The following is a 26,052-nucleotide window of genomic DNA, read 5'->3' as shown; positions in this document are numbered from 1 at the left end:
TGAAAGTACACCACGTACTGCAGTATGACCTTAACCTCAAGCCTTCTATGCAAAGCTGGAGCAGACTTCCTGACACATTGGCTGGAAAAAAATTTTTATATAAAGAAAACTTAATCTAATATTTAAAATGAGCTGCCATTTATCTTCCTTTCTATGTATTGTGAAAGTCTTTGTGAAATAAATACAGATGCAGTGTATTTTTTTTTTTTATTAAAAATTGCTTACAAAGTGCAGATAACATCAAATGAAAACAAGCTATTTCGCTCAGAGAGCTTTATTTTGCTGTCTTTGTTGCTTCCTTTGCAGGTAGCGAGCTCGAGCCTCGCTGACTGTGGCCTCATTGTTGCGTTTCTCCAGTTTCTTCATGACATCTTCAGCAGAAGCCTCTGTGGAAGGACACTTAATTATTCATAATTACTTTTTCAGACAAAAACATGTTACATGTTACAAGATTTCAAGTGGACAATTACACAATCCCATTCCTCAGAGTACAGATGTTTTGGCCACACCTGATCAAAGAACACCATGGGGACTGAGAAAGGGGCCAAGCAGAGACTGTGCTTAACGAGGAAACTAAAGCAAATACCACTCTTTATCTGTATCCTACAATAGAGCCCTGCAGAGGATAGTGAGGGGAGCTGAACAAGTCATTGCAGTGTCTCTGAGCTGCTGCCATTCAGCAAATGGTATACTAATATCAAACACAGAACAAAAGCTGCTACACCACTTTCAGACTCAAACTATTCAAATCTGATCATTGCTGTTAAGACATTCACTTAATATATTGCCATTATTTTAAAATGTTTTGATCTGTTCCAAATTTTCTTGTCAACAGGGTTTTTATTTTTATGTTTTGTACAAATCTGAGTCAAGAGGAAAGGCCACCTAGTTTACGGTTTGTTACACTGAATGACATAATATTGGGAATAAAATGCTTGCATTCTGAGTTGATGGTAGCCACACAAACACAATGCTCCAGGAGATGTTTATATTGGCAAGTGAAATTTCATAAAAAGTCTAAACAATTTGGACTTTTTTTTCTCTAATCCTGTTTTTAGTAAATTTATGAATAGATTTAATCACAGATTAGAAAAAAAAATAGATAAAACAGAAAACACAACTGCGTAAACATCTAAATTAATACTTTGGACACCTTGTTGTCTTTTCGCCGCTTCTCTGCTCTCCCATTTCACCATCTCGTCTTCTGTAACCTCTTGTCTTGCCACACTGCTCAGCTCATACACGTCCACTTCATGGAGTTTGGGTAGTAAATCCTTAACCCACTCATAGCGAATAGGACACACTGTCCTGATGTACATCTTGGAGGTCACCAGCACGTCATGGAAGATGACCCAGTTCAGCTCGACGTCCTGCTCAAACAACTTAAACAACAACAAATAGCGCCCAGGCAGGTATGTTAACAATAACGTGGATTTTTGTTGCCGTCTTAAAGTGAAACATAGAAAAAGAATGCTTACTGATGATGACGGATGGATGTGAACCATAGATCCATGGCCGTCCATTGTGCAAAACACTTTTCCAAAAGACCTGCTCAAGAAAAAAATATGGTTGATTCACAACTAAAGCAAATCTAAACAATATGGTAGATTTGAGATTAACAAGCAAGTAGTGAATCCCACCGTCTCGCTAATATTAGTGATACCTTCTGGCAACATTGGTGAAGTATCCGGTGCAAAGGCACTGTCTGAAGAGTTCACTTTTATTCCCGTCAAAAGTTTCAAAAGGAAAATCTCTCCTCTGGAAAATACATTTTAAGTTACGTTTCTCAAAAGCATAAAATAGCTAGATTATAATACAATGTGATTATAAAGATATATATTTACATAGTATATGTAAAAATGCTGACAATTCTGATAAAAGTCTGTAGTTGTATGCACAATAACAATGATAAAAAGCAGAATAAAATTATAAACTGTAATGGATGATCAATAATAGAGGACAAAATAATAATCTGGATTGATATGCAATAATACAACACTTACTTTCTTGTTTTTCCTACTATTATTTTTTATTTGCAAGAGTCAACAAAATATTTTGATTCTCATCCCACATAAAGACGTAGGATGTGGATGTTGTACCTGCTGGAGGCGGAGGAGGATCTCTCTCAGCTGAGTCTCCACACTAAAAGCTGACTTCAGCGCCCTCCAATGGATCCAGTTCTCCTTGCACCAGCCTGATGGCCTGTCGCTGCAGAAAGGGGAAGAAAGGGCAAATGTGAATACAAAACATGGACAGACATTTTAGCTGCAGAGCATGTTGCTATATCCTTTCCTTACCTGGATTTGCAGGAGTTAAACACACTAAGAAGAGTGGCAAAATCGTTCATGCTGCCGGTTTTAGCAGCCAGTTCTCTGTGTTTCTTCGCTGCCTCTTTTTGCTTGTCAGGTTGACCTACAGGGGGAAAAAAAAGAGCAATAACAGGCACATCTCATGTCTTTATTGAACACCTGTTATTATACTCCTGCACATCATTTTCCAAAGGCCAAAACAGTGGCATTACTAGCAATTCCCTTAGGCCATTTCTGATTATCTCATGTTCGCCAAGATATTTTTAATTTTTCACTGGAAGTTTTCATATTATAAGAAGCTTCATCCACTGACCTGGCCTGATGAAGATGTTCTCCACAGACAGCATGGCCGCCACAGGGAGCAGCAGGTCCTGGCAGCCCAGTGAGGCGGATTTAAGCAGAGCCCTGGTGAGACCCGGGTGCAGCGGGAACTCCACCATGAGCTCCCCGAGCTTCGTCACCCTGCCTCTCCTACATCAGAAAGACAACGCCTCATAAAACATCCATGAGATCTGCAGACCAGAGGATCGAGGTGTTCCAACACTCACCTGTCTATTGCATCAAACTGGTAGAGCTGTTTCAGTGCTTCAAGAATAAACCTTTCCTCTGGACAGTCCAGATAAGGAAACCTGGAATAAATCAACATTTCTCACTGAATAATTGATCAACCTTATGCGGCCGAGAATCAAAGACACAAAACAAACCGTGTACCTGATGACATCATGAACACCGAGACATTTCAGCGTGAGGATCACAGCGGTCAGGCTCGTCCTCTGAATTTCAGGAATCGTGTATTCCGGCATGCACTTCTCCCAGAATTCCTTGGTATAGATCCGAAAGCACTTCCCAGCTGAGGTTCTCCCAGCTCGGCCCGCTCTCTGTTGAGCCTCGCTCCTGTTCAGAGAAAATCCACACAATACCCAGTTCAATCTCTTTCTTCGTTGACGAGATCTGTCTCCAGGCGATGTTTGCCATCAGGATTTACTTTGAAATCGGCACAACCTCCAACACGTCCATCCCCACCCTGGAGTTGTGATTGAGCTGCTTCACGAAGCCGCTGTCTACGATGTACCTGAATGAAATAAAGAAAGGAGGAACGGAAACCTGTCAGAGAGGAGATAAACTTCAAGGAACCCTATTCCAACCATATTTTGTACTGGCTAGCATAAAACACTTTCCTCAAAAAAACAAACAAACAAACAAACAAACAAACAAAAAACAGTTCTGTGCCACTTTTACATTTTTGATCATTTGTAATAAAGGTCAGTGATAAAGTGAATAACTTAAAAAACAAAACCCAGCTTCCAGAGCTTCTGCTGTTAACTCACCTGTATTGTACATTAAGTATACACTAATTTGCAGCCGACTGAAAATATATATAAAAAAACAAAATCCTAATGTTCCTAGCAAACCTGACCTACTTCCAAGCGGCAGAGAAAGCAACTAAAGTTGGGGTAAAGAATTTAGTGACAAACTTTACCAACAGACTAATGGGTTTTGATTTGTGACTGTACCTGTAAAGAAAACCATTTCATAATGTGGGGCTTGTTTTTCTATTCTATCTTAAGAGATGTACCCAAATTAAAAGTTGTCTTTTTTCTAAAATTCTCTATAATTCTTCAGTATGAGATCATGAGGCAAATGTAAGCAGTTAAAATGAAAACTGTGATTCTGAGTTGCTTAATTCAGTCAGATGTCTCATTACTCTGCGACTTGCGCTAAAAAGACATTGCAACAGGTAGGAATGCAGGGGTTTTGCAAATATATTGTAAGATTTTAGAAAAAATTTTCAACTTGTGGAACATATTTGTTTGGTAAGCTTCCAGGAGGACAAGCTCGACTTACTTAATACCATTGATGGTGAGGGATGTTGCTGCAATGTTTGTGGCTACCACACACTTTCTGATTCCTGGAGGAGGAGCCTGAAAGATCTGCCTCTGCTGATCTGCAACAAGAACAAAAACAGCACCGGCAGATTACAGTGTTGCCTTTATCAGCACAGATAACATATAGGTGTGAAAGCGACTTGAGGGGACGTACCAGTGGGCATGGATCCGTAAAGAGGTAAAATGAGAAGACCCTCTACGGTCCGGTCCTGCACGTCGTAGCGGTAGTCTATATTTTCAGCTTTTTCGAACAACAAGTCACAGGCACGCTCGATCTCTGACTGGCCTGTAAAACATAGAGGACAAAGTTAGCGGAAATCAAATTCACACATTTTGTCACATTAAAATCAAATACCTCAGCGCATTTCATTGGAATTTTTATTAGGAAATAATTTCCACAGAATTGTGAGGTAAAAGGAAAATACCAAGGAGAACGAATAAAAATCTAAAAAGAGATGTCTGAGTGAACTTTTGCAGAATCACATTTCCATAGGGGAACCACTGCCCTGCAGCGTACGTAGGTAACACTAAACTAACCTTCACCTTAATTTCTTTCCATGACCCTTTATGTTTTTCCGTAAGTGCACAACTAATAGTTTCTGTCAAAAGATTCTCCCACCTCAGCTTTTCCCAAACCAAATTAATGATCTTTTAGCACAACCTGTCCACATTTTGAGGGTTGTGGTAGTACCATAATACAATGTGAGAAAAAAACCTTTTCAAGAGACTTGCTATAATGACAATTATCACTACTCACCAGTCAAAAACACCAGAATATCGCCAGCCTTTTCACTGGTGTGCACGTCCAGGGCCACCTTCACCACCTGCAAAGCAAAACAATGCAAAATTCCACAAAAAAAAACAAAAAAAAAAAAATCACATGGAACTACACATGAACGAGACACAATACCTCTTTGACATAAAAGGTGCTTTCAACATCTTTTGGACCTACAGCCGTGCCAAACATGGATGACACAGGGAAAACCCTCCCAGGAATTTCAAAGACCGGACAGTTGTTGAAGAAAGAAGAAAGTTTGTTGGTTTCCAACGTGGCGGACATCACCACCACTTTAAGGGGAAAGGATCGTCCCTTGGTGGCCTCGCGGGGATTAGAGAAAACCTTCTTTAATAAACCCAAAAGAATGTCCTGTAATGAGAAAAAGCAGCGGCTCAGTGCAACGGAGGGAGAAAGAGATTAAGCACACCTGCAACTACCGCAGCAGTCCTGCACAGTATCGTAAGCGTACCGTGTTCAGACTGCGTTCATGGACTTCATCCAGTATTACAACGCTGTACTGGGAAAGCGCCGGATCTGCCAGGACTTCTCGGAGCAAACATCCATCTGTCATGTACTTCAACACAGTGTCCTGCCACACACAGTTGGTTTAGTCATACCGTACATAAATTATTCAGTTTATTTTTCCACATAGGACAATAGTGATCACTCACTTGTGATGTGCAGTCATCAAATCGCACTTGGTATCCAACCTCTCTGCCCAGAGTGCAGTTCATCTCCTGAGCGACCCTCTGAGCTACGGTGATGGCAGCCACACGACGAGGCTGGGTGACGCCAATCTTACCATCCTTATAAAAACCTACTCACACAGACAAATTAAAAGTAAAAAGTATAATATAAAAAACAATAAAAGAAAAATGTTAAAACTAACCAAAAACATAGCTATTAAAATAAGCACAGTTCATAAACATGGGAGCTGTTCTATTGCATGAATTTATAGAAAATATATTAAAAAAAGTATTTTTTTAGTCGTTATTCCATGCACAAAGTTCCTCATTAAGATAAGGGAAGAAAATAAATTATAATAGACAAATAATTGACTTGTATTTGTTTACTTTGGAAGTTTTATTAATCCCCAAAAGTGCAAACACTTGTCATATATGATTTCTTCTTGAAAGCACTGGTTCCAACCACTAAACCCCAGAAAAGTTCTCCTTATTTTAGATTTGGTGACTGTGAAAATCACAAGAGTAAAATGAACTCACATTCATATCATTAGTTGGAATTCATTTAAGCTTTGCTAAAAGGTACATTATCCTGATGACAGTGGCCTGTTTTAAGGGTTCATTCAGAAATTGTATTCTGCTCCCCATAACAAGTGGTTATCTGAGCTGGACCCCGACTGCAACACTGGGGACTCGAGCAGTGAAGCCTCACAGAAGGAGTTTCGCCAACACTGTAAAATAGAGTTTATTTGTTCCAGCGGCATCTTACCTGCCTGATGCAGGTACTGAGGGAGCTGTGTGGTTTTCCCGCTTCCAGTCTCTCCGGTCACTATGAGGAAAGTGCTGTTTCTGACCGCCTGAATCAGCTTGTTTTTGTGCTGATATATTGGCAGCTGCTTCGGCTCGCAGTCTTTGGGTGTCCATCTCGTCTGTTTGGACATAACCGAGAATTTTAACTACCGAATAACAAACTAATACACACGGATAGACCTCAAACTCCTCGAGCAAAATAAAAGTTTCTAACTAAGTTACGAGGGGGAATAAAACTTCCCAACATTTTAAATCATGCGTTGAAAAGACATGATGATACCTCGAACACTTCCGTACACCGACCTATTCTAATCTGCCATTGGTTCTTCTCTGATCACATGACACGGAAGTACCTACCAAAATAAAATACAAAAGCTAAAACGCCCAAATTTAATTCATACGCCAGACAAAAACACCCCCCCCCCCCCAAGATAGTTTTATTAGAATGTTCTGCTATACAGACATACAAAAACAAACACGCGCGCACACACACACACACACACAACATGAAAAGTAAAACAAAATAGATTTAAAAAAATGATCATGCAGTGAATTTCAAAAGTTCAAAACAGTGACTAAATAATTTCTGAGACTATTGAAACAAACGGGACAGAAACTAGTTGTTCCCCTTCTGAATGTTTACAGCAGATACAGAAGAGTTCTTCTCTCCTGAAAGCTGTTCTCTCCTGTTACCGGCAGACCCAACTCCATTATCATAGGGGTAGTGCTGGTGGAATAAAATGATCTGTAAGAGGAATCTGTACGGAAGGAAAAAGAATAATCAAAACATATTGTAAATTAATTTATCTTCATCACTGTCAGTGATTATTTTAAGCGTTCTGCTGATTAGATTATCCATGTGAGGCCTGCACCAAAACCAACAGAGGACTCCCAAAAGCAGTAAAACTGTAGCACAAGTAAGGTCAAGAAATTATTCTATTTTTTTTATCTAAGGAAACTGAATCATAGAACTGTGCAAAACAAATTTGTAATCCTTTATATTCAAAAGGTTTTATGTAAATCACTTTAGACAGACTATAAAGATGTTTTATTTTCTTTGTAAAATACTTTGCTGTTAAATGAGTTGAACTGTCTCTATTTTGATTCCACTTCAACATCATACAGTCACCTAAACTGTAGCGACAGAACTTTGGGATCCATTTTGCAAAAACCTGTTAAATTACTCTCTCTTGAATGAGGTGATCATCCAAAGCCTTGACCTTTGGTAAACCTCATTTCAGTCCCAAGTATTCCCATGCTGTTAAGTGCTGATGGGTAATGCAATTTGCTTTGCTGAATTGCAATGCCACTTTGAATCATTTGAATCAGTGAAAAGCTGCACCGCACAGTTAGACTAAAAAACAAGAAAAGAAAAATTAATTAAAAGCATATATAGAAAAGCAAAACCGAAGTATCTTATTTCTACTTACTGGAACAGAGTGTCACGAAATATGACTCCAGTCTTAAAGTTTTGTTTGCTCTTGATGACTGAGTAGGTGATTTTCTCATTTGCTACCTACGAGACAAATTCACTCAAATTAACTTCCAAATTTTCATTTAGGGGCTGGAAGTAAATTTCTTAATACTTACCATAGACTGGGTGCCACAATCTGTAAATGGGAAGCTGGAAGTTACAGTCAGTGGACCTTTTATGGTGTAGACATTTATGGTTATGATCTGAAGAAATCCAGACTGAATCCAGGTTAAGAGGTGGAACTGTTGCATTCCTTAGAATGGTGCAGAAAACATTTTGGTGCAGAAAACCTTCCTTGATATGTTTGGAAAGTGATCTGTACTCTGCTCTACAGAAAGAATGCTGGCAGTCATTTGTAAGCGGTGTCTTCAAAGCATATAAACACTTCGGGCTTTTTACATTTTGTCAATTTACAAAAACAAAACTCAGTGTACTTTGATTAGTATAGTGTAGACTTGTGAAGCTAACAGACATGTTTACATTTTTCCTTTTACAAATAATACTCTGAAAAGCGTGATGTGCATTTATTTTCAATCAATTTCCAATTACCGATGTGTATTTTTAACTGATCTATAGATCTAGAAATATTTTTGTCATCAAAATTGTTCAAGAAATGGTAAAAAAGAAAATCTTGCAAACACCATTTACTGCACTTTGCACCTTCCATGTTCCTGTTGCAGATTAGATGACTGGGTCATCTTCGGTGGGCCTTTGTCTGCAGGTGCCATGACAACCACTTTGAAACTCATCACAGATTTCTGTTAGATTTATATTAATAAAAAATAAAAAATAAAATTATTTCCTGAAGGAAAAATGAATGTAAATCAATGCAAATAGTTTTGTTTCAAGTTCACTTGTCTTTTCACAAAACACCCAATGGAAGCTACTGTAAAGACGATGAAGGACTTTGTTTCTCCTAGGAAATGGTGACAACGTCTCGCTACAGCAACAGCCTGGTGATATCCGCCTTGTTCATCTGTGTGACACAAACAAGTGCATAAAAAAAAAACACAAGCGCTTCAAGGCTAAGTGTCACTGTATATGCAATCAAAGTGTCTGACTTACCTAGCACATAAATGCTGAAGGGAAGATGGAAAAAAAATCCTCCTTTGATATGTACACAGACATGAAGTTGTCATGACAAATCAGTGTATTGTTGGTGGCAGTAATGTGAAACGTTGGAGTTTCAGATAAAGCAGTGACTGAGACCAACACAACCAAAATAAAGTCTGTGATGTTGGTCTTCATTGGGTGTTTTTTTGTCTTCCTTTGTTGATGTTGCTGAGGATTTGCATGACAGGTGGAGCAGGTGATTCTCATTAACTTTAATTGGTCCCAGGAGACAAAAGTCACTACATATACCAGAGGGAGTTCTGCTGAGAAATCTAAGTCAGAGCTCTTTAGGAAGCCAGAGACTTTTATCTCTGCCACAGCAAGCTGACTGCAGATACAAGTCTGCATTTTCTTCTCATTGTCTGAAAGCTACAGAAGTATTGAACTGTATCTTTACATCAAATTATACATTAAAACAATTTGTTTTGTGTTAAAGTGCACCAGTTTTAATAGGCTTGATTGGAATACAGTATGTAAATCTATATTCAGTTTACCTATAAGCCTAGAGAAAAGCAAACAATCATAAAATAGTTTTTATGAAAAGAGCAATGACTGCTCAGATTTAACAGTCACACTTGTTGAAAAGGGTACACTGTTCATTTGACACCCCTTGAGCCCCCAGGGGGAGCAGGAGAGCAACGGCAGATTTATTGATAATACAGCTCTGGAAAAAATTAAGAAACCACTGTACTGAACCCCATTGAAAACCTCATGGTTATTCCACCAAGTATTGATTTCCGGACTCTTTCAGAGTTAAAACATTAGTATTGTTTCTAAATGAATATGAACTTGTTTTCTTTGCATTATTTGCGGTCTGAATGCACTGCATCTTTTTCATTATTTTGACCATTTTCTAGAAATAAAGGGTACATTTTTGCTTGGAATTTCACAGATATGTTGTCAGTAGTTCATAGAATAAAAGAACAATGTTCATTTTACTCAATCATATATCTATAAAAAGTAAAATCGGAGAACTGATCATTTTGCAGTGGTCTCAACATGCTGTTACCTTACACAGGTGGAAAGCCCTGTGCTTTTCTTTTGCACTTAGTTAATGATCATATTATTTGTAAATATATTCCATGGCTCATTCACTGAAATGTTTGCTATTTTAAATTAAATTATGATGATATACCACAGACGGCATAGAACATGTATGACAGGCACAGTCTGTGCTGGACTCGTTTACACGGTGAACAAAAAGTCTTTTGTATAGCAAAGTGCAAAGCCATGATCTGGTAATGAAATTGTGTTCTACGTGTTTTGGGTTGCCTAGCCACGATTATCAGAGGTCCGCTGCTTCAGATTCCTCTCTTACCTCTTTAAAAACAGCCAGGAGCAAGAGGACGCTGCACCTTGTGGTGTAGCTACAAATAGTACAAAGCTACGGTTGAACTACTTCACTTACCGGTCTTTCAGGAAGAACTGTATATCTGACACAGAAGCTGACAAGCTTCAAATATTTAAACACGAGGACAGTCTTTGTTGTGACTTACTGTAAAGACTCATTTACATTCTCACCAAAATATTCATGTTAGACAGGTTGTGATTTTTCATTCTTACCCTTTCACATAACCCTGTTCCAATTAGATGGACAAAAAATAAACCTCGATTTTTTTCAACCACTGTCTAAACTCCATTAATCTGAAAGCCAGGTGTTATTTTACATCTCCATTCTTTCACGAGATAAAGGATAGTTTAGAGAAAGTTTTTATTTATGATTTATGTATTTGTTTTATTATGAAAAAGCTTTAAAGATAGAAGATACAGAAAAATACATTGCAGATAGACTTACAAACAACATCATTAGTAAATATCCATCAGTGTAAACAAAAAAAAAACAAAAAAACAAGCAGACTCCTGAATCGTCTACAGTCGGTTGAGTTGGTCTGTGCTCCTGTTGTAAATGGGGTTTTTGTATTCACACGCTGAGGAGGGGTGGAAAAAGTGGGAGAGCAGATCAATGCACGCAATCATTTCATCGCTAACATGATCCACAGACGAAGTCAGCACTCACAGTCTTTGGGTTTCCTCCTGCCCATCCCTGCTGTGCAACCAGACAAATACAAAAAAACAAACAAACAGATGAGCTAACATGTTCCGCATTGTGTTTTCACACAATACGGAATTGTAATTATATAGATGATCAAATAAGATGTTGTTAGAAACCCTGGGTACCTCTGTTATTCTCTGCTTGTGCTGCCATGGCTTGCTGCTTACGGATCTCTCCCTGGTTTGCTGTGAAGGAAAACAGATAAGTAACTCACCTGACAGAAGCAAAAGGAGAAAATATGATTACACATTTTAGCATTACCATAAAAATGGCGATTTATACTGGCTTGTCGTAACCTGCTGAAGAGCTCTGAAGAGAGAGGAGACATTTACTCCATCGCAGATTAATTCAGAGGTCATTAATGCTATAAAAAGTGACAATAATAAAGCACCTAAATGAAATCTCTGCTTTGTCCTCTGACTTTCCTCTCTTTGAAACCTGAACTCTTCCAGATTTGGATAAATTCCAATCCCACTCTGACCAGGCTGATTCCCAACCTGGTGCTGCGCAGCTCCTGGTTGGTCACTTGAATTTCTGGATGGGTTTAAGTACTGGTCATCATTTTCTGTTGTTTATGATAAACAAAAGGAAAACATTGTCACCTAGTTGTTCAGGTTGTAGGTGCAGAGGCTTTCTCAGCAATATGGCTAAATATATAAAACAGAAACTGAATAAAGAAAGAAGGAAATACGTGTGAACTCACCATAAACAAGATTATTGTCAAGATTATTGACTCCTGGTAAGGGAAGCACACAGATGTAGTGAGGCTTGTACTTTCTCAGTATTTTCACAACATAATTACACTGCCATTTCTATTTAGATGCTGTTCAAATGACTAGATAGATAATGTAATGTCACTATGTGTTTGTGTTCAGTGTTACCTGCTGGAAGTTCGTTTACGCTGCCTTCCTGTGGTGGAGCACTGGGACCTGCAGTAACACATTATATCACAGAGGAATTTATATTATTAGAAGATAAACATAATATTTTAAAATGTCAGAAACTGGGAAAATAGGGAAAATATACCCATTCTGTCCCTCTCCTTTCATTCCAATTAAAAAAAATAAATTTTATTTATTTTTTCTATTTATATTCTCAACTATTTGGGTGTTATAAATCTGGTAAGATCATCATTCACTGTAATTACAAGAAAGCTTAAGATAATCAATAAGCTCCTTATTGCCTATTTGTGGCTTCTTATTTAGACTGATAAAATAATATTTTTATCTAAGAGAAAGAAGACAGCAACATTTTACAGTCTTTTTTCAAATTAGCCATACTATGAATGAGCAGCTTTGGATATATCTATCGATGCTTGAAATGTGTACACAAATATCATGACTCCCACAACTGATAACTGAAAAATGTACAAGATAAGATACATCACAGAGCTTCTGCAATTTGTCACCCCAAACAAATTACAACATTCTTATGCTATGAACATTACTTTTTGCCTGATGTGAAAAATATGTTCTCAATTGATTCCATTTTATTGAAGAAATTCAAAGTTTTTCTATTACATCCTTTCGTAGGTGTTATGAACTTTGCGGCTCCAATTAGAAAACTGTTTACCATTTTGCCTTCTCTAGCTTGCAGAAGAAAATTATCCTGTGCAACAAACTCGTGAAATGGGTGGAACAAATTGTCAAGTGTAAAGTACGTCTAGCTCACAAAATAATAATTATTGCTATTTAGATTTTTTAAACTGAAATAATTATTTTTTTCTTTTGTAAAAATAGACTGTGAATGACCGTAGTACCTTGTCTTTGATGTATAAACAGAAAGTTAATGTATTATTTTACATTAATTGTGTTCTATTTCTTATGATGTGGAAAACATTTCAGCTTTAATTTTTTGTCCAGTTCAGCATGAAATTCGGACCGCCCTATGCCAGCAGACTTCCTTGATGGATGAAAATACTTGTGATTTATGTGAATTGTACGTCCTTAATATTTATTTGCTTTACTAATTGGTTTAATATTTCTTGCTATTGTAGTCATATATTAATTCAAAACAAAAAGTCCATGAAATTAATATTGAAGAAAATCTGAATGATTTTGATTTTTAACTTCATGTGTTTTAAAACTTCAAAACACCAAGCAGAACCTTCAAGTTTCTTTTGGGATTAAACTTTTGTGATCTTACCACATACATACCTGCAGTTCCACTGACTGTAACGATCACATCATCAGGCCTACTTTTGTTGGAAAGGCCTGAAAAAGAAAAAAAAAGTAATGTAAAGAGATGCGCTAAATATCCAATATTTCTTTCCTATTCTAAAAAATGAATTTACAGTAACGTTAGTTATTTGGGTTGTCAAAATAATTTATTCAATAACTATATGTACTTCAACCAGGGGCGCAACTACATATTATTCAGGTGGATGCAAAAACATAAATCGGCGCCACCCCCCACCCTCCTTCGAGACGACGAGACATGAAAGGTAAAACTCGCTACATTTACCTCGCTATGTGCGCGAGGTGAAGGAGCGTAAGGGCGTGCTGAAGTGTATGAGAATACATCATCAACGCGCTGCCCCCTCCATACGGGGTTTGGACTACTACAACTCTTGTGCAGCGTCCCTATGCGTTGCATGCGCTGCATGCCCACTTTTTGCGCCACTGACTTCAACATTAATACAAACTGACCCATTCACATTTGCCCAAATAGACACACTTCTTTCAGCTGTAACCACTAAAATTCTCTCAAGCTGCAGCAAGTCTTACACTTAGGGAACAAACATTGTCATGTTGTTAATATTTTTTCTTTCTACAAGAACAAACCTTGTGCCTTCAGAAATGTTACTGAAAATGGTATAGAGAAAATTTCTTGTACCACAATCAAGTTTGAAGTTTTATTATTGTGATAAACTATCACATTCATAGAATAACAAGGAGGGGAATACTCACAAATGCATTTCAAATAGCAAAAGTAGCCAAAAAGGCTGAGGAGGATCAAGGCAGCTGCACCAGCACAGATGAAGATCAGAAGATACAGGTTACCTGCACAACAAGACGTGGTTTTATGAAGATGGGTTCACAGGAAACAATAGCTCATTCAGTTGGCCTCTGTTTTGTATTTAGCCTTTGAGGTCTGCAACCATAGAAAGGAAGATAATGTGAGCCTCTGCACAGGCTGTATTGACAAAACTAAGAAACTGGAGGGCTATATTTTTCTTACAAGCAACTCCACTCGAAAACAATCAGTCCCCTGCAGTACAACTCCAGATCTAAGGTTTCCGGCAAAATGATGATAATAGAATAGCTTTTCTCTAAGACTTGGTTAGAAAAGGCTTTGACTAGGCCAGATTTGGGTTTTAGAAAATGAACACGTCCGTGCGTGGAAAGATGGACCATTTTTCCTTCTCTTATGTGAGACGGCCGATATAATGGCAATCATGTGAAAGGAGATGAACAAAAAAGAGCCAAGTATTGCAGGGACTTCAAAGAATTGCTCATGTCAATAGACAGAAAGATAAATACATTAATAAACATAAGCCCAAAATACTTTTCCCCTGCTCAATTAAGCAATTTTAAAAGGAAATTTAGAAATGAAAAGGCCAGAATATTTTTGATTCTTAAACCTCCAGTTCTTAGATATTGGTTTGATGTTGTCATGACAGTTGTGAAACCTATTAAAAATCTATTAAATTAAAATTGTGTAAATGTGTTTATATCAAATAAAAGTCAAGGCTGAAATGAAATAGCATACCTTTTTCACCTTTTTCTTTNAAAAACCTCCAAACCACTAGTATTCTTTTTTTTTTTTTGTCTTGCTCTGTGTTGGCTATGCTACAAACAGACTTGGTGACATGGCAACTGACTGACAACAATACCACTAATGTATCAGCATTACATGCAGAAACATGAAACCAATTCCAAAACAAAACATTCAGACCATTACAGTTTTCAATGATACTGCTCAGAGATTATTGATAAGTGATCATCTCACCTGGATTTCTAGTTATTCTGGTGTTGATAATTAGTGGCGAAGCACTGTATCCCCTTTTCTTTAACATATTTAGTGCATTTACAACTTGACAGGTAAACTTGATAAAGTAAAAAAAATTGCCTAACCAATTTCTGATGCAGAAAGTTTGAAAGACTACTGACAAACTCCTTTTGTATCTGATCTGTACATATGAAATGGTACCAAACATTCAGTTAACTTGCTCTTGTTTGTTTTTACGCAAGGTAACCCAAATACCCATGTTTGTACTATTTGTATATAGTAGGCCTGCATAGTTGTTAGCAATTTCTTTGGCTTCCTACTTTCTTTCTTGTAAACATTCTACCTATTCTAAGCTCAAATCTTACAGAAACACCATGGATGTTGTCACTGAAGTTGAAAAACAAACACTGACAGTTCTTAAAGAAAATGCATTTCATTTTAATTCAATTTCTGGATGCAATGAAAATGTAAAGATGTATCTCTTTACATTTTTACATAATGCATATTTTCAAGAAGACAGATGATGCAAATAAACATAATCTTTAAACTCTGTATTTGTATTAAATGCACTTTACCTGTTGCAACATGTGGATGTAAGACCACACTACAAAATATTACATCAAAAATGAATCCTACAGGTGAAGCGAGGAGCCATCAAACAAAAATACTCCAACCAAATCCAGAGCAGCAGCCTTCATTTTTAAGATAGACTCCTGGCAGGATAATTTTGTTTAGTTAACAGTAATGTGTGGGATTTTTCAAGAATCCATTGTAAATTAACATAAACATTTTTACATTGCCTCATGATAGGTTTTTTTTTTTTTTTTTACCACATGTCAGAGCTTAATTCTGTTAAGGTTTCTTAGTTTGGAAAGCTAGAATAATCGGAGAGGATGGAGCTAACAATAAGAAGAGGACTGCAGCCATGAAGACAAGAGACAAGAGAAGAGGCTCATTTGATCTCAAATTACCCATTACATCTCTGCTGATGGATCGGCAGTCCTGTCCTGTGTGATGTTGTTACAGCACCCTGAAAAATAATAGAAAAGTATATATAATGGCTAATCCATAACATCAAACACCAGCAAACCCTAGCTTGTTATTCTTGTAAACTTTTAATTTTGAGAGTGGCAGACCGGTACTCACGTTTTATGAAGTAGACAACAGCACTCAGAAACAGGAGAGCAGCCATGCCAATGAAGATGTATCTCAATAGTGAAACGTCTGCATATTTAATAAAAAAAAATTTTATTGGACAAAATGGCTTATTTCATGTTTTTAGCTTTTTCAGAGTGTATAAGCATTGCTGCATACACCTGAACTGACTAATGTTTTGAATAGGTAAAAAAAAACTGAAAGACAAAAATAACACTTTCTTTCTTCACATAACTCCACTTCAGAATTGATATTCTTCATTTTGCCAGATCAGAGTATTTTAGATCACTAATGACGATGGAGTCTGAGGCCTGGTTTGGAAAGGCTTTCATTGGACTCCAGGAATTGTACATGCCCAAAATGATAGATGAACCAGGTCCACTTCAGTCAGGTGAGCCCAGGTCACTCACTTAAGGTCATTTGATAAAAAGTAACAATGTAGGAGCACAGAAGAAACAATAATAGACCATAGATTTTTCACAAAAGTCCTCATCATACAATTCTTTTTGTGACTACTAACCCAAACAGGAAAATAAAAACTAGAAATATTTTAAAACTAAACTAAAGTTGCCATTCTAAAGTTGCCACTTTAGAATGGCAACTAAAACTTGCCATTCTTTTCAAACAACTTCTAAATTATTTTAAGCCATGTTAATAATTATTTAGGAGATTTGTTGTGTTGGTTAACTTTCGATGTGAAAAGCTACAATTATCCAATTCTGATGCCATATATTGGAAAAGTTTGTTTTGTCATAAAAATGTTAAGACTGAACTTAAAAATACTTAATTATGAGGATGTAATATAGGAAAAAAATAATAATTTTTAAATTACTGACACTGAATTTTCAATAAGTGTCCTACATAACATTGTAAATGTACTCTAAATATTTCTTTGGCAGAAGAAAACAAACACTTTATTTCAAACTTGAAAATGCATAGAAGCTAAAATTATTTTCTAAGCAATTTTAACCATTGTTTCAATATTTATTAGTTTCTCTTTCAAAGCAATGTTCACTCTATTTTTGGTCTTTGTTTTACAGTAACAAAAGGAAGAGGATGAAAACAGCATACCTTTGTCTTCGGACAACTTCACTTCAAACCATTCATTGCTGTGCCAGATCTAAGGTTTCCAGCAAAACGATGATAATAGAATAGCTTTTCTCTAAGACCTGGTTAGAAAAGGCTTTGACTAGGCTAGATTTGGGTTTTAGAAAATGAACACGTCCGTGCGTGGAAAGATGGACCATTTTTCCTTCTCTTATGTGAGACGGCCGATATAATGGCAATCACGTGAAAGGAGAATCGTACGAACAAAAAAAGAGCCCAGTATTGCAGGGACTTCAAAGAATTGCTCATGTCAATAGACAGAAAGATAAATACATTAATAAACATAAGCCTAAAATACTTTTCCCCTGCTCAATTAAACAATTTTAAAAGGAAATTTAGAAATGAAAAGGCCAGAATATTTTTGATTCTTAAACCTCCAGTTCTTAGATATTGGTTTGATGTCATTACAGTTGTGAAACCTATTAAAAATCTATTAAATTAAAATTGTGTAAATGTGTTTATATCAAATAAAAGTCAAGGCTGAAATGAAACAGCATACCTTTTTCACCTTTTTCTTTGGACAACTTCACTTCAAAGCATTCATTGCTCTGCTCGCAGTAGTAAGAACCCATATCAGAGTTCTGGAGCTCATCAATGGTGATAGAGTAATTCCTCTTTGAAGCCTGGATGGGAAAGGTTTTCACTCGGCCAGATCTGGGATCCAGGTAAAGAATGCGTCCCTTAGATGAGAGATGAACCAGGTCCACATTTTGTCCATCTTCCTTAGCCTGAGTCCAATTGACCCAGTCGAAGTCATTTGATGAAAAGTTGCAGGGCAAGACCACAGAAGAGCCAAGTGGAGATCTGATTTCTTGAGTTTTACAACTTCCTTCATGTGAATGAGAATGAAGGACAGTTTCATAAAAAAATGCAAAGACATAAATAATAATAAACCTATGTTTAAATAAAAAATGTAGACTTAATAACTGATGTGTTTAACAAGACTTTGGGTAAATGTAATTTTTCTGCAAGTGAGTGGCAGCTGTTTGAATTATTTTTTCACCAAGATCTTTTTTCTTTAAAGGACACTCATAGCATTCATGTGGGGTAGCAGTTTTCTTCATCACATTGCAAGATTCCAGTAAATTACAATCTGAGCTCAAGAAGTATATCTTGTCATCTTAGAAACAGGAGGCCTGCTCAAATATCAGTCTCAATTTGTCAAATTTAAACAAAACAACAAAAAAACATGTATGTATGTATGTGTGTGTATGTTTGTCTCAGTAAAGAGGTTTGTTTTTTACATGAAAAGTATCTTTTAAAACAAATACTTTCATTAAGCCCAAATTTCTGTATTGTGTTTTTTGTTGTTCTGCTCTAATATTCTAATAATAAAACATAAATTAAGCTCCATAATTCAGGAAAATGTGTTAATACACAATTTTTTAACCAAAAGTGTATGTAATGGTTTCTTCATAGATATGAAATGGAAGTAAGATGAGAGAAAACTGCAGTGCTTGGGTGCAGAAAGCGGTTTTCCAAATGACAGAGGTGAGAACTGTGCTATCTCTATCTGGACCCATCAGAACACATATCTTTTTTTATTTTTCTCACACACTTTAAGCTTAATCTTTACTGTTCAAACTGAGATTTTTTTTTTGTTTTCATGTATTTACTTCTTGAGACAGATGTGTAGTTTGACTTGTCTTTAGATTGCGAATATTAAAAACATATTTTCATTTTACTATTGAAAACATATCTGTGGTCACGATCAATATAGATTTTCTTTTCAATAGTCATTCCACCAAATATTTTTAGTTACTTTTTTGTTGATCCATGAAGATTTGCTGCTTAAAAATTGTGGCCCACATCTGTCCTTTTAGGTTTTAACAATGCATTAGGTAATTCTAATCAATCAGGTTATCGTAGTTTGCGCAGTCGTCTTTCCTCCCACATCTTACTTCCATCTGCCTCAAGAAATAAATACATGAAAACAGAAAAAAACTGTTTTCATGTTTTCATGTATTTATAATCAGGTTATCGTAGTTTGGGCAGTCGTCTTTCCTCCCACTCCCCCACAGAAGCACTTTTCTCAAGACAGAGTAAAAAAAATTGATTTAGTTGTTTAAAAACTACTAAGCTACTCTGCATTTGGAGATAAATAGTCATTTTCATTTGTTTGTTAGAATAGCTTAAAGGTTATCAGTTCACTGAAACAATAACTTAAATGTTGAGAATCTTGTTTAATAAAAAACTTTACTGCAAGGTATTTTCGAGAACTGCTTACTTGAATAGACGGTAGTAAATAAAAATAAGCTTCAGTACTTTTCCACTGCTCAAATAATAGATTCACTAATGTAGAAAAGAAAAATATTTGATGCCAGAATAGATTTAAGGTACAAGAGAAACAGCATACCTGACAACTTCACTTCAATGCATTCATTGCTCTGCTTGCAGTAGTAAGAACCTATATCAGATTTCTGGAGCTCATCAATGATGATAGAGTATTTCCTCTGTGAAGCCTGGATGGGAAAGGTTTTCACTCGCCCAGATCTGGGGTCCAGGTAAAGAATGCGTCCCTTTGAGGAGAGACGAACCAGATTCACATTTTGTCTGTCTTCTTGAGTCCATTCCACCCAGCTGGAGTCATCTGATGAAAAATTGCAGGGCAAGACCACAGAAGATCCAAGTAGAGCGCTGACTTTATGCTTCTTACAGACTCCTTCACCTGAATGAATTGCAACAGTTTCATAAAAAACCCCAAAGAAATAAATAATAATAAACTCATGAATTTTAGAAGTGTACATCTTAGAGACCGCTTGCTCCATGTGAGCAGCTTGCTCAAATGTCAGTTTCAGTTTGTCAAATAAACTCATATTTAATATATTAGAATATGTGTTTACAGATATCCTTAATAAATTGTCCTCCTAAATGGGAGGAAAATAAGGAAGGTTCCCATTAATTTGCACTGTCTGTCCTTAACACTGTTTTTGAATTGGGATTATTACAAAATTGGGTTAGAAATGAATGATTTTTAAATTAAGTGAAGATTATTTATATTCTTTTAAACAGAGTGTTACCCCAACCTAAGGCACAGTAATGCATTGTGAATGTAAACTATAACGTTCAAAAATTGTAAGGTAGAGGTATGTGAAGAGGCTGTGAGCAGTAAATATTTTAAGTGGAACGAAGACTGCACGGTGACAAACATTCAAAGTCTCCAGGTTTGAATGTCACGTTTTTGGTATTCATGAGAATCCAAAACATAAACAGGTAAAAGGCCCATGCATGATGGTTGGGACTGTGGTTTTTGCCGTATATGTTTCTTTAGGTTTCTGTGTTTTTCTTTAGTTCTGTTCCCTGTGAGTCTCTGTGACTTCCTGTCTCTCCCCCTTGATTGTTTCCCAGGTGTGTCTCGTTTCAGTGATTATCCTCTATATATTTAAGTCCACCTGTTGTCTCTGTGTCTTGTTGGGTCCTGGTTATTTATCAGACTTCATGTTGTTTGTCTCAGTTGTCACAGTTGAACAGTTTGTCCTGTGTCAGCTGCAGCTCTCGTCTCAGTCTTTATTCAGTTGCTACCAGTGCTGATGTTTCCGCTCTGCCGTGCTGCCTGTTACTTGGACTGTGTGAGCTGGTATTTTCATTCTTAAAATTCATCTTTTATCAACATCCTGGGTCCTGCCTGTGTTCTCCCTCACCTCACCCACACCTCTTCATGATAATGATGGTGTTAGGATTCAATGGAAGAAGTTTCTTATCAGTGATGTCTCCGCTGACGTTTAATGTTTTAAGAAGACTGATAGCCATGCAATATAATACAGTATAAGATAGATATATTATTTGACATTTATTGCAAATACTTTTACATATTAATTTTAAGAAATGTTTGGTAATTAATCAGAGCTCAATATAACATCAAAAACATTGGGAACATTTGCCATATTGTGCTTACGAGCATATTTAAAACAAAATGTTTTAAAATGTTATACATATGGCAATTTTAACAAATACATTTTAGCTTAAGAAATGACTTACTTGAAACAGATGTAAGCCACAGGGTTAAGAGAATAATCCACTTGTCTGAATACATTCTCAGTATCTTCATGAATGTGAGATATATGAAACACGGCAGGGCTGCTTATATTCTCAAATACAAACCACAAGACTACCACAGTAGGTTCACGCTTAATTCACGGAAATACCTTCACTGACTTTCACATGTAGTCTAAAGCTTTTAAGAGAATGTCATGATAATGATACATATTGGATTTGTCTTTGTTAATCTTTTACACAAGTGTAGTGAGAAAGATTTTCAATTAATCAGTAAAGTACATCAGCCATGAACTATCAATGTGTAAGTTGCCAGCATTCCAAATTTATGCTTATTTTAAGCATAAATTTGAGTGATATGAAAAAATGCTAGTTTTGGAGCATGTAAAAGTCACAAGGAGTCAAAGTAATCGTGGACTTTTCACTTTCATCATCATATAAGTTTGGTTTTAGATCATGTATTTCTATCATTCTTTGCAAATTTGTTATTGCTTTATGAAGCTGCAGGTGCTTCCTCTGGTATTTGCGTTGCAGCAGTTTTGGGGTATGTCACACTTCAGAGTTGTAAACAGTTCAGCCTAGTTTCTCCATGGGTAGACTTAAAATGTAAAAAAAAAAAATTATAGTCCTGAGATTAAAGTTTGATGAATTTTAAGTTCAGTTTGGTTCTTTTGCCTGTTCGTGGTATCGTTTCAGTGTGTTTCTAGATCAAGCCGTTCTTTCATGTGTGGCACTCAGAACTCTTCAGTACAAATACTTCCTGATTGGCAAGGGCATCATCTATTTACTTATATAGGCCTGATCTATAGCAGCAGAAGCAAAATCTTAAGTTCGTGGCAACATTATGTCAGTCAGTGCCCCTCTCCACAGTTGTTACATACATGGTAGGTATGAGGAATTGATATAAAGTCAACAACACAAGCAGTCATCCGCTGTCACTACATGCATGTGCAGGAAGTTCATGCGTGTTCTGATCCTGTTACTTGCTTGTATTTTTTTTCCTCATTTATATGTAAAATACATTCACTATTTGAGAAGCATAGTGGACTTTGAAAATAAATCTGCAGTTTTTTCTTCCCTGTTCAGTTAGGGAAGATGTAAGTATGGGTAATTTGACTTAACCAGAATCTAAGCCAACCAGTCGCTGACATTGTGAACCCCAATTTGCTCTGGCCCTAGGTGTTACAATGAAAAAAATTCCAAGACAACACATAGCACAATGAAAAAAAATATTCAGTTCAATCTATAAACGTGTCACATGGGGGTGCTGTGGTGGCGCAGGGGCAAAGCACAACCCACATATGAAGGCCTTAGTTGTGGGTTTGATTGCAGGCCTGGTGACATGTGCTGCATGTCTTCCCCCTCTCTCATTACCCTATTTCCTGTCAAGCAACTTTCAAATAAAGGCCACTAGAGCCAAAATGTGGAAATATCTGATCTTCTTACATTTATTTTTGTAGAGTAAATTATTTAATTTCAAGTAAACATGAAAAATTGATTGTTTTTTTTTCAATAAAAAATAGATACCAATAACCATATGTGTTATACTTTAGAAAAAATTTGGACCACCCACCACCTTATAACCAAATTTATACTGTGATTTTTTTTTCCTTGAAGTTATAACTCAGGACTCGAGTGACATCACACGTAAGAATACCATAGTTGTAAGTTGGAATACGGAAGATGTTAACATAAAGGCATTTTTCCTGAACTATGGGCATCTGGTTTCAATAAAATGTAAACAATCAGAAATGCAAATAACAGTTTTTATAACTGTAATTTGTACTATAAACTCTGTGTGTGTGCACACAGAGTTGCTAAGGCCACCATGTATGCTAAGTCTTTCAAAGTTGGAATTTCAGTTTCTGAACCAATTTTTGTCTTTTTTTTTACTGGAAACTTAGAAAATCTAGCCTCAGAATACAAACAGAATGTAATTTAACATAAAAATAAAACTTCTTAGAAAAGATGCATTTTTTAACATAAAATTTTAATTAACAAAGAAAAATAACAGTAGTAATCTTGTTATAGGGTCTTTCATATTTTCATTTTGTGCCCCAACCCTATCTAAATTGATGGAATAAGCTCTGATTTTTTTGTCCAGGTTATCAGTTACCTTTAAATACTTTCATTAAATTTTACTGACTACATTGTTTTTTAATAAATTGCATTTATTATAATCATACTTTAGTTATCTATAATTAGCATCTTTGTCCACATATAAATAGTGTATGTTTCTTGTTCACTGGTTCCTAATAACTTTATCCCAAAGGTATTGTTATTTAATGGGGAATATTTTTTGGTATGAAGACAAGAAGAAAAGCTTGTTTTACAAGTTTTCCTCTTGGTTATTAGATAAATATATCTAATATACATTTAGATAAATCTTGAAAGTCTTCAGTTTTGATGTAAATTTTCTGATTTTTTTTTTTTTTAAACAAGTGAAACATTTCATGTATTGTACTGTTATACTTATTTTTTTTTTCTAGCTGTGACTGACAGGCTGATGTCAACACCCACTCAGATGAGGGCTGACTCTACTCTGCTCTTCATCAGTGTAAGAAAAATGATTAAATTGGAGACACTGCCACCCGGTGGTATTAATGCGGCACCAGTAGTATGGGAGTCACTACAAATGAACGTTCTGATATAAATGCAGTGACAACAATAAAATAATAAAACTGTTCACTGGCCGGAAACTGGAGACTGTTCTGAATATTAAATGTGACTTAGTGTTAAAGAGTTGTAATCTTGAGAATATTAAGTGTTTTCATATCCCTTTTGGTTTATAGAAGTGCAGCAGCTAAGTTCATATCTGTAATGTCTAGAGTTTCCCAGCAGGAGGCCTCAAAATGACAACTAGCACAAAACTAGCAGCAGCATCATTCTTCACAAGTGTTGTTTATCAGTGACAAAGATCAGTGCTGCTATGATCCTGGCTATGAAAACAAACTAGTTCACATGTTCTTGTATTTTAGATTGTAGATTAATTATTTGAGCCAAATCAAGAAATATTGCTTTAATATGTTTACATCAACACAAAAAGTACAACTTCTCAGTCACATGGATCTATATACTTAGACTGAGAGTTTTTGTGGTAATGCATCAAGATAGGGTAAAATATAAATGAGGCCAAAACAAGATCTAACTTAACTAAAAGTATTTTATTAACATAACATATTGGCAGCTGTCTTCCAGAAAATAAGCAGAAGTGAATGTAAACCACACATAAAGTCTATGTTCCTTGTTTGCTGTTAAGACTGCTTGCAAATGCTATTGATCTACTGAAACAATGGGAGGTAATTAATTTTTGGTGTTTTTCCCAGATGTCTTATAATGGGTGTAAAATTAGAAATTAGGACTGATACAGTTGAAAGGTTGCACAGAGGTAACCTATTCATTTTTCTGTCACACCCCAGATTATCAAAGACATGTCAGTGTTAAACAAAGATAATCTGAGCAATTGGTTTTTTAAATTATCTTATTCATGAAGAGTAAAGAGTAAACAAATGTGAAAAGGTAATTATCCTCATTAGCAGCAGAAATGGTTGAGCCACTGTTGGCAGTAACAAGCTTTTCGCTAGCTGGCAATCAGTGTTTTTCATCAGTGTGAAAGGATTGTGACCCAACCTCTGTAGAGGTTTTCAAAAATAAACAGCCAGTTTAAATTAATACCACAATGCCACAGATCATTGTGCTGCTGCACAACCTGAATACATGTAAGCTTCATGTCCTGAATTGATGGCGAAATGTTCATCTACTTTTGGCTTGTTAGTCTACAGAATATTTTCTCAAAGGACCACACATAGTTTTGTAACACTAACTAATGGTGGATGGAGAATTCCTAAATTCAACAAAAAGGGCCAGAACAAGTGTGTGTGTGCAACAGGGATCTTATTAGCTGTAACTTTTTAAAGGGTGACAGAACTTGAATTCACACACCTGACCACGTCTTGGTGACAAAGCTAAATCCATAAAAAAAGGATGGTTAAAATATCCTCAAAAGAAAAAAAAAGAAAGCAAGACCAAGAGCAAACTGGAGAGAAATTTTCAAAACATTTTATTAACAAGGCATTTTTATTATTGAATTTAAATACAGTGTGACTTTTGTCCTGTAAAATTTTTTCAGCATTTTCACTTTTTTGAATCAGTTTTTTTGTTTGATTGTATATTCATATTTATTTCAGGTGATAGTGACTTAAATTCACAATGGTGCTTTCACTGTTTTTAACTTATTTTCCATACATTTTTATTTAGAAGACAGTAATCCACTGCGTACTTTCTTCAGGCGGCATAATGAACTGTTTTGTTTCCCTTTGCTGCTCCTCAAGGCATGCTTTTGTTTTCCTGCGGGGTTTAGAGGTCTCCTGCTTTGCCACGCCCAGTTCAAACTGATGGGTGACTGACAAACTTCTGTAAAACTTTTCATGAGCGACTGAGACTACGCATTGCTTGGTGGCAGGTGAGCTGCAGTAAAACATGTGAAGCATGCAGCATAGAAATTACCTTTGATGTTTACTGTCAGTGTCGCTTACTTTATTAAGTCTTTTGTTTCTGAGCAAATTTCCCAGCACTGTTTATAGAACAATATACTTTATGACTTGGTGTATGTAGATATGTAGTTCTCAAATGTGTTTCAACAATGTTCTCATACAACTGAGTTTTAGTTTAGCAACTGCAGTGGCTACTCTAAATGTAAGTTACTCATTACCCTATGTGAGAGAGACAGGATGCAACACA

The 26,052-nt window shown here is 36.3% G+C and overlaps 2 protein-coding genes across 4 annotated transcripts in view; both read right to left on the bottom strand.

The window, feature by feature from the left end:
• Window positions 1-185: 185 nt before the first annotated feature.
• On the bottom strand, window positions 186-9,237 carry dhx40 (DEAH (Asp-Glu-Ala-His) box polypeptide 40). 2 transcript variants are annotated; one of them, XM_016676757.1, is made up of 17 exons: window positions 9,006-9,237; window positions 5,645-5,790; window positions 5,443-5,562; window positions 5,106-5,342; window positions 4,953-5,019; window positions 4,350-4,481; window positions 4,155-4,254; window positions 3,295-3,381; window positions 3,021-3,203; window positions 2,858-2,938; window positions 2,623-2,780; window positions 2,298-2,412; window positions 2,100-2,208; window positions 1,664-1,758; window positions 1,479-1,548; window positions 1,154-1,382; window positions 186-386 (listed from the first exon to the last, which is right to left on the bottom strand). In XM_016676757.1, the coding sequence occupies exons 2-17, from the start codon at window positions 5,705-5,707 to the stop codon at window positions 265-267; spliced, it is 1,968 nt and encodes a 655-aa protein (XP_016532243.1). In that variant the 5' UTR covers window positions 5,708-5,790; window positions 9,006-9,237; the 3' UTR covers window positions 186-264. The 2 variants fall into 2 exon arrangements, with proteins under 2 accessions (XP_016532243.1, XP_007562856.1); XM_007562794.2 differs by lacking the exon at window positions 9,006-9,237 and adding an exon at window positions 6,426-6,795.
• A 1,443-nt stretch (window positions 9,238-10,680) lies between these two features.
• LOC103145378 (uncharacterized) overlaps window positions 10,681-26,052 on the bottom strand; it is a 21,158-nt gene continuing 5,786 nt past the window's right edge. The window contains exons 2-12 of one of the 2 annotated variants that reach the window (XM_007562792.2): window positions 19,676-19,987; window positions 17,819-18,148; window positions 14,016-14,108; window positions 13,263-13,319; window positions 11,988-12,035; window positions 11,810-11,842; window positions 11,498-11,671; window positions 11,368-11,415; window positions 11,232-11,291; window positions 11,071-11,100; window positions 10,681-10,981 (exon numbers count right to left, since the gene is read on the bottom strand). In XM_007562792.2, coding sequence (XP_007562854.1) covers window positions 10,923-10,981; window positions 11,071-11,100; window positions 11,232-11,291; window positions 11,368-11,415; window positions 11,498-11,671; window positions 11,810-11,842; window positions 11,988-12,035; window positions 13,263-13,319; window positions 14,016-14,108; window positions 17,819-18,148; window positions 19,676-19,987 — 1,244 coding nt within the window. In that variant the 3' untranslated portion in view covers window positions 10,681-10,922. The remainder of the gene's footprint in view (window positions 10,982-11,070; window positions 11,101-11,231; window positions 11,292-11,367; window positions 11,416-11,497; window positions 11,672-11,809; window positions 11,843-11,987; window positions 12,036-13,262; window positions 13,320-14,015; window positions 14,109-17,818; window positions 18,149-19,675; window positions 19,988-26,052) is intronic. The other variant, XM_016676729.1, reaches the window with a different exon arrangement.

Source organism: Poecilia formosa, unplaced genomic scaffold (genome assembly GCF_000485575.1).
Source record: "Poecilia formosa unplaced genomic scaffold, Poecilia_formosa-5.1.2 Scaffold141, whole genome shotgun sequence".
NCBI classification, from domain to species: Eukaryota; Metazoa; Chordata; class Actinopteri; order Cyprinodontiformes; family Poeciliidae; genus Poecilia; species Poecilia formosa.
This window is presented reverse-complemented; position numbering and strand designations above follow the sequence as displayed.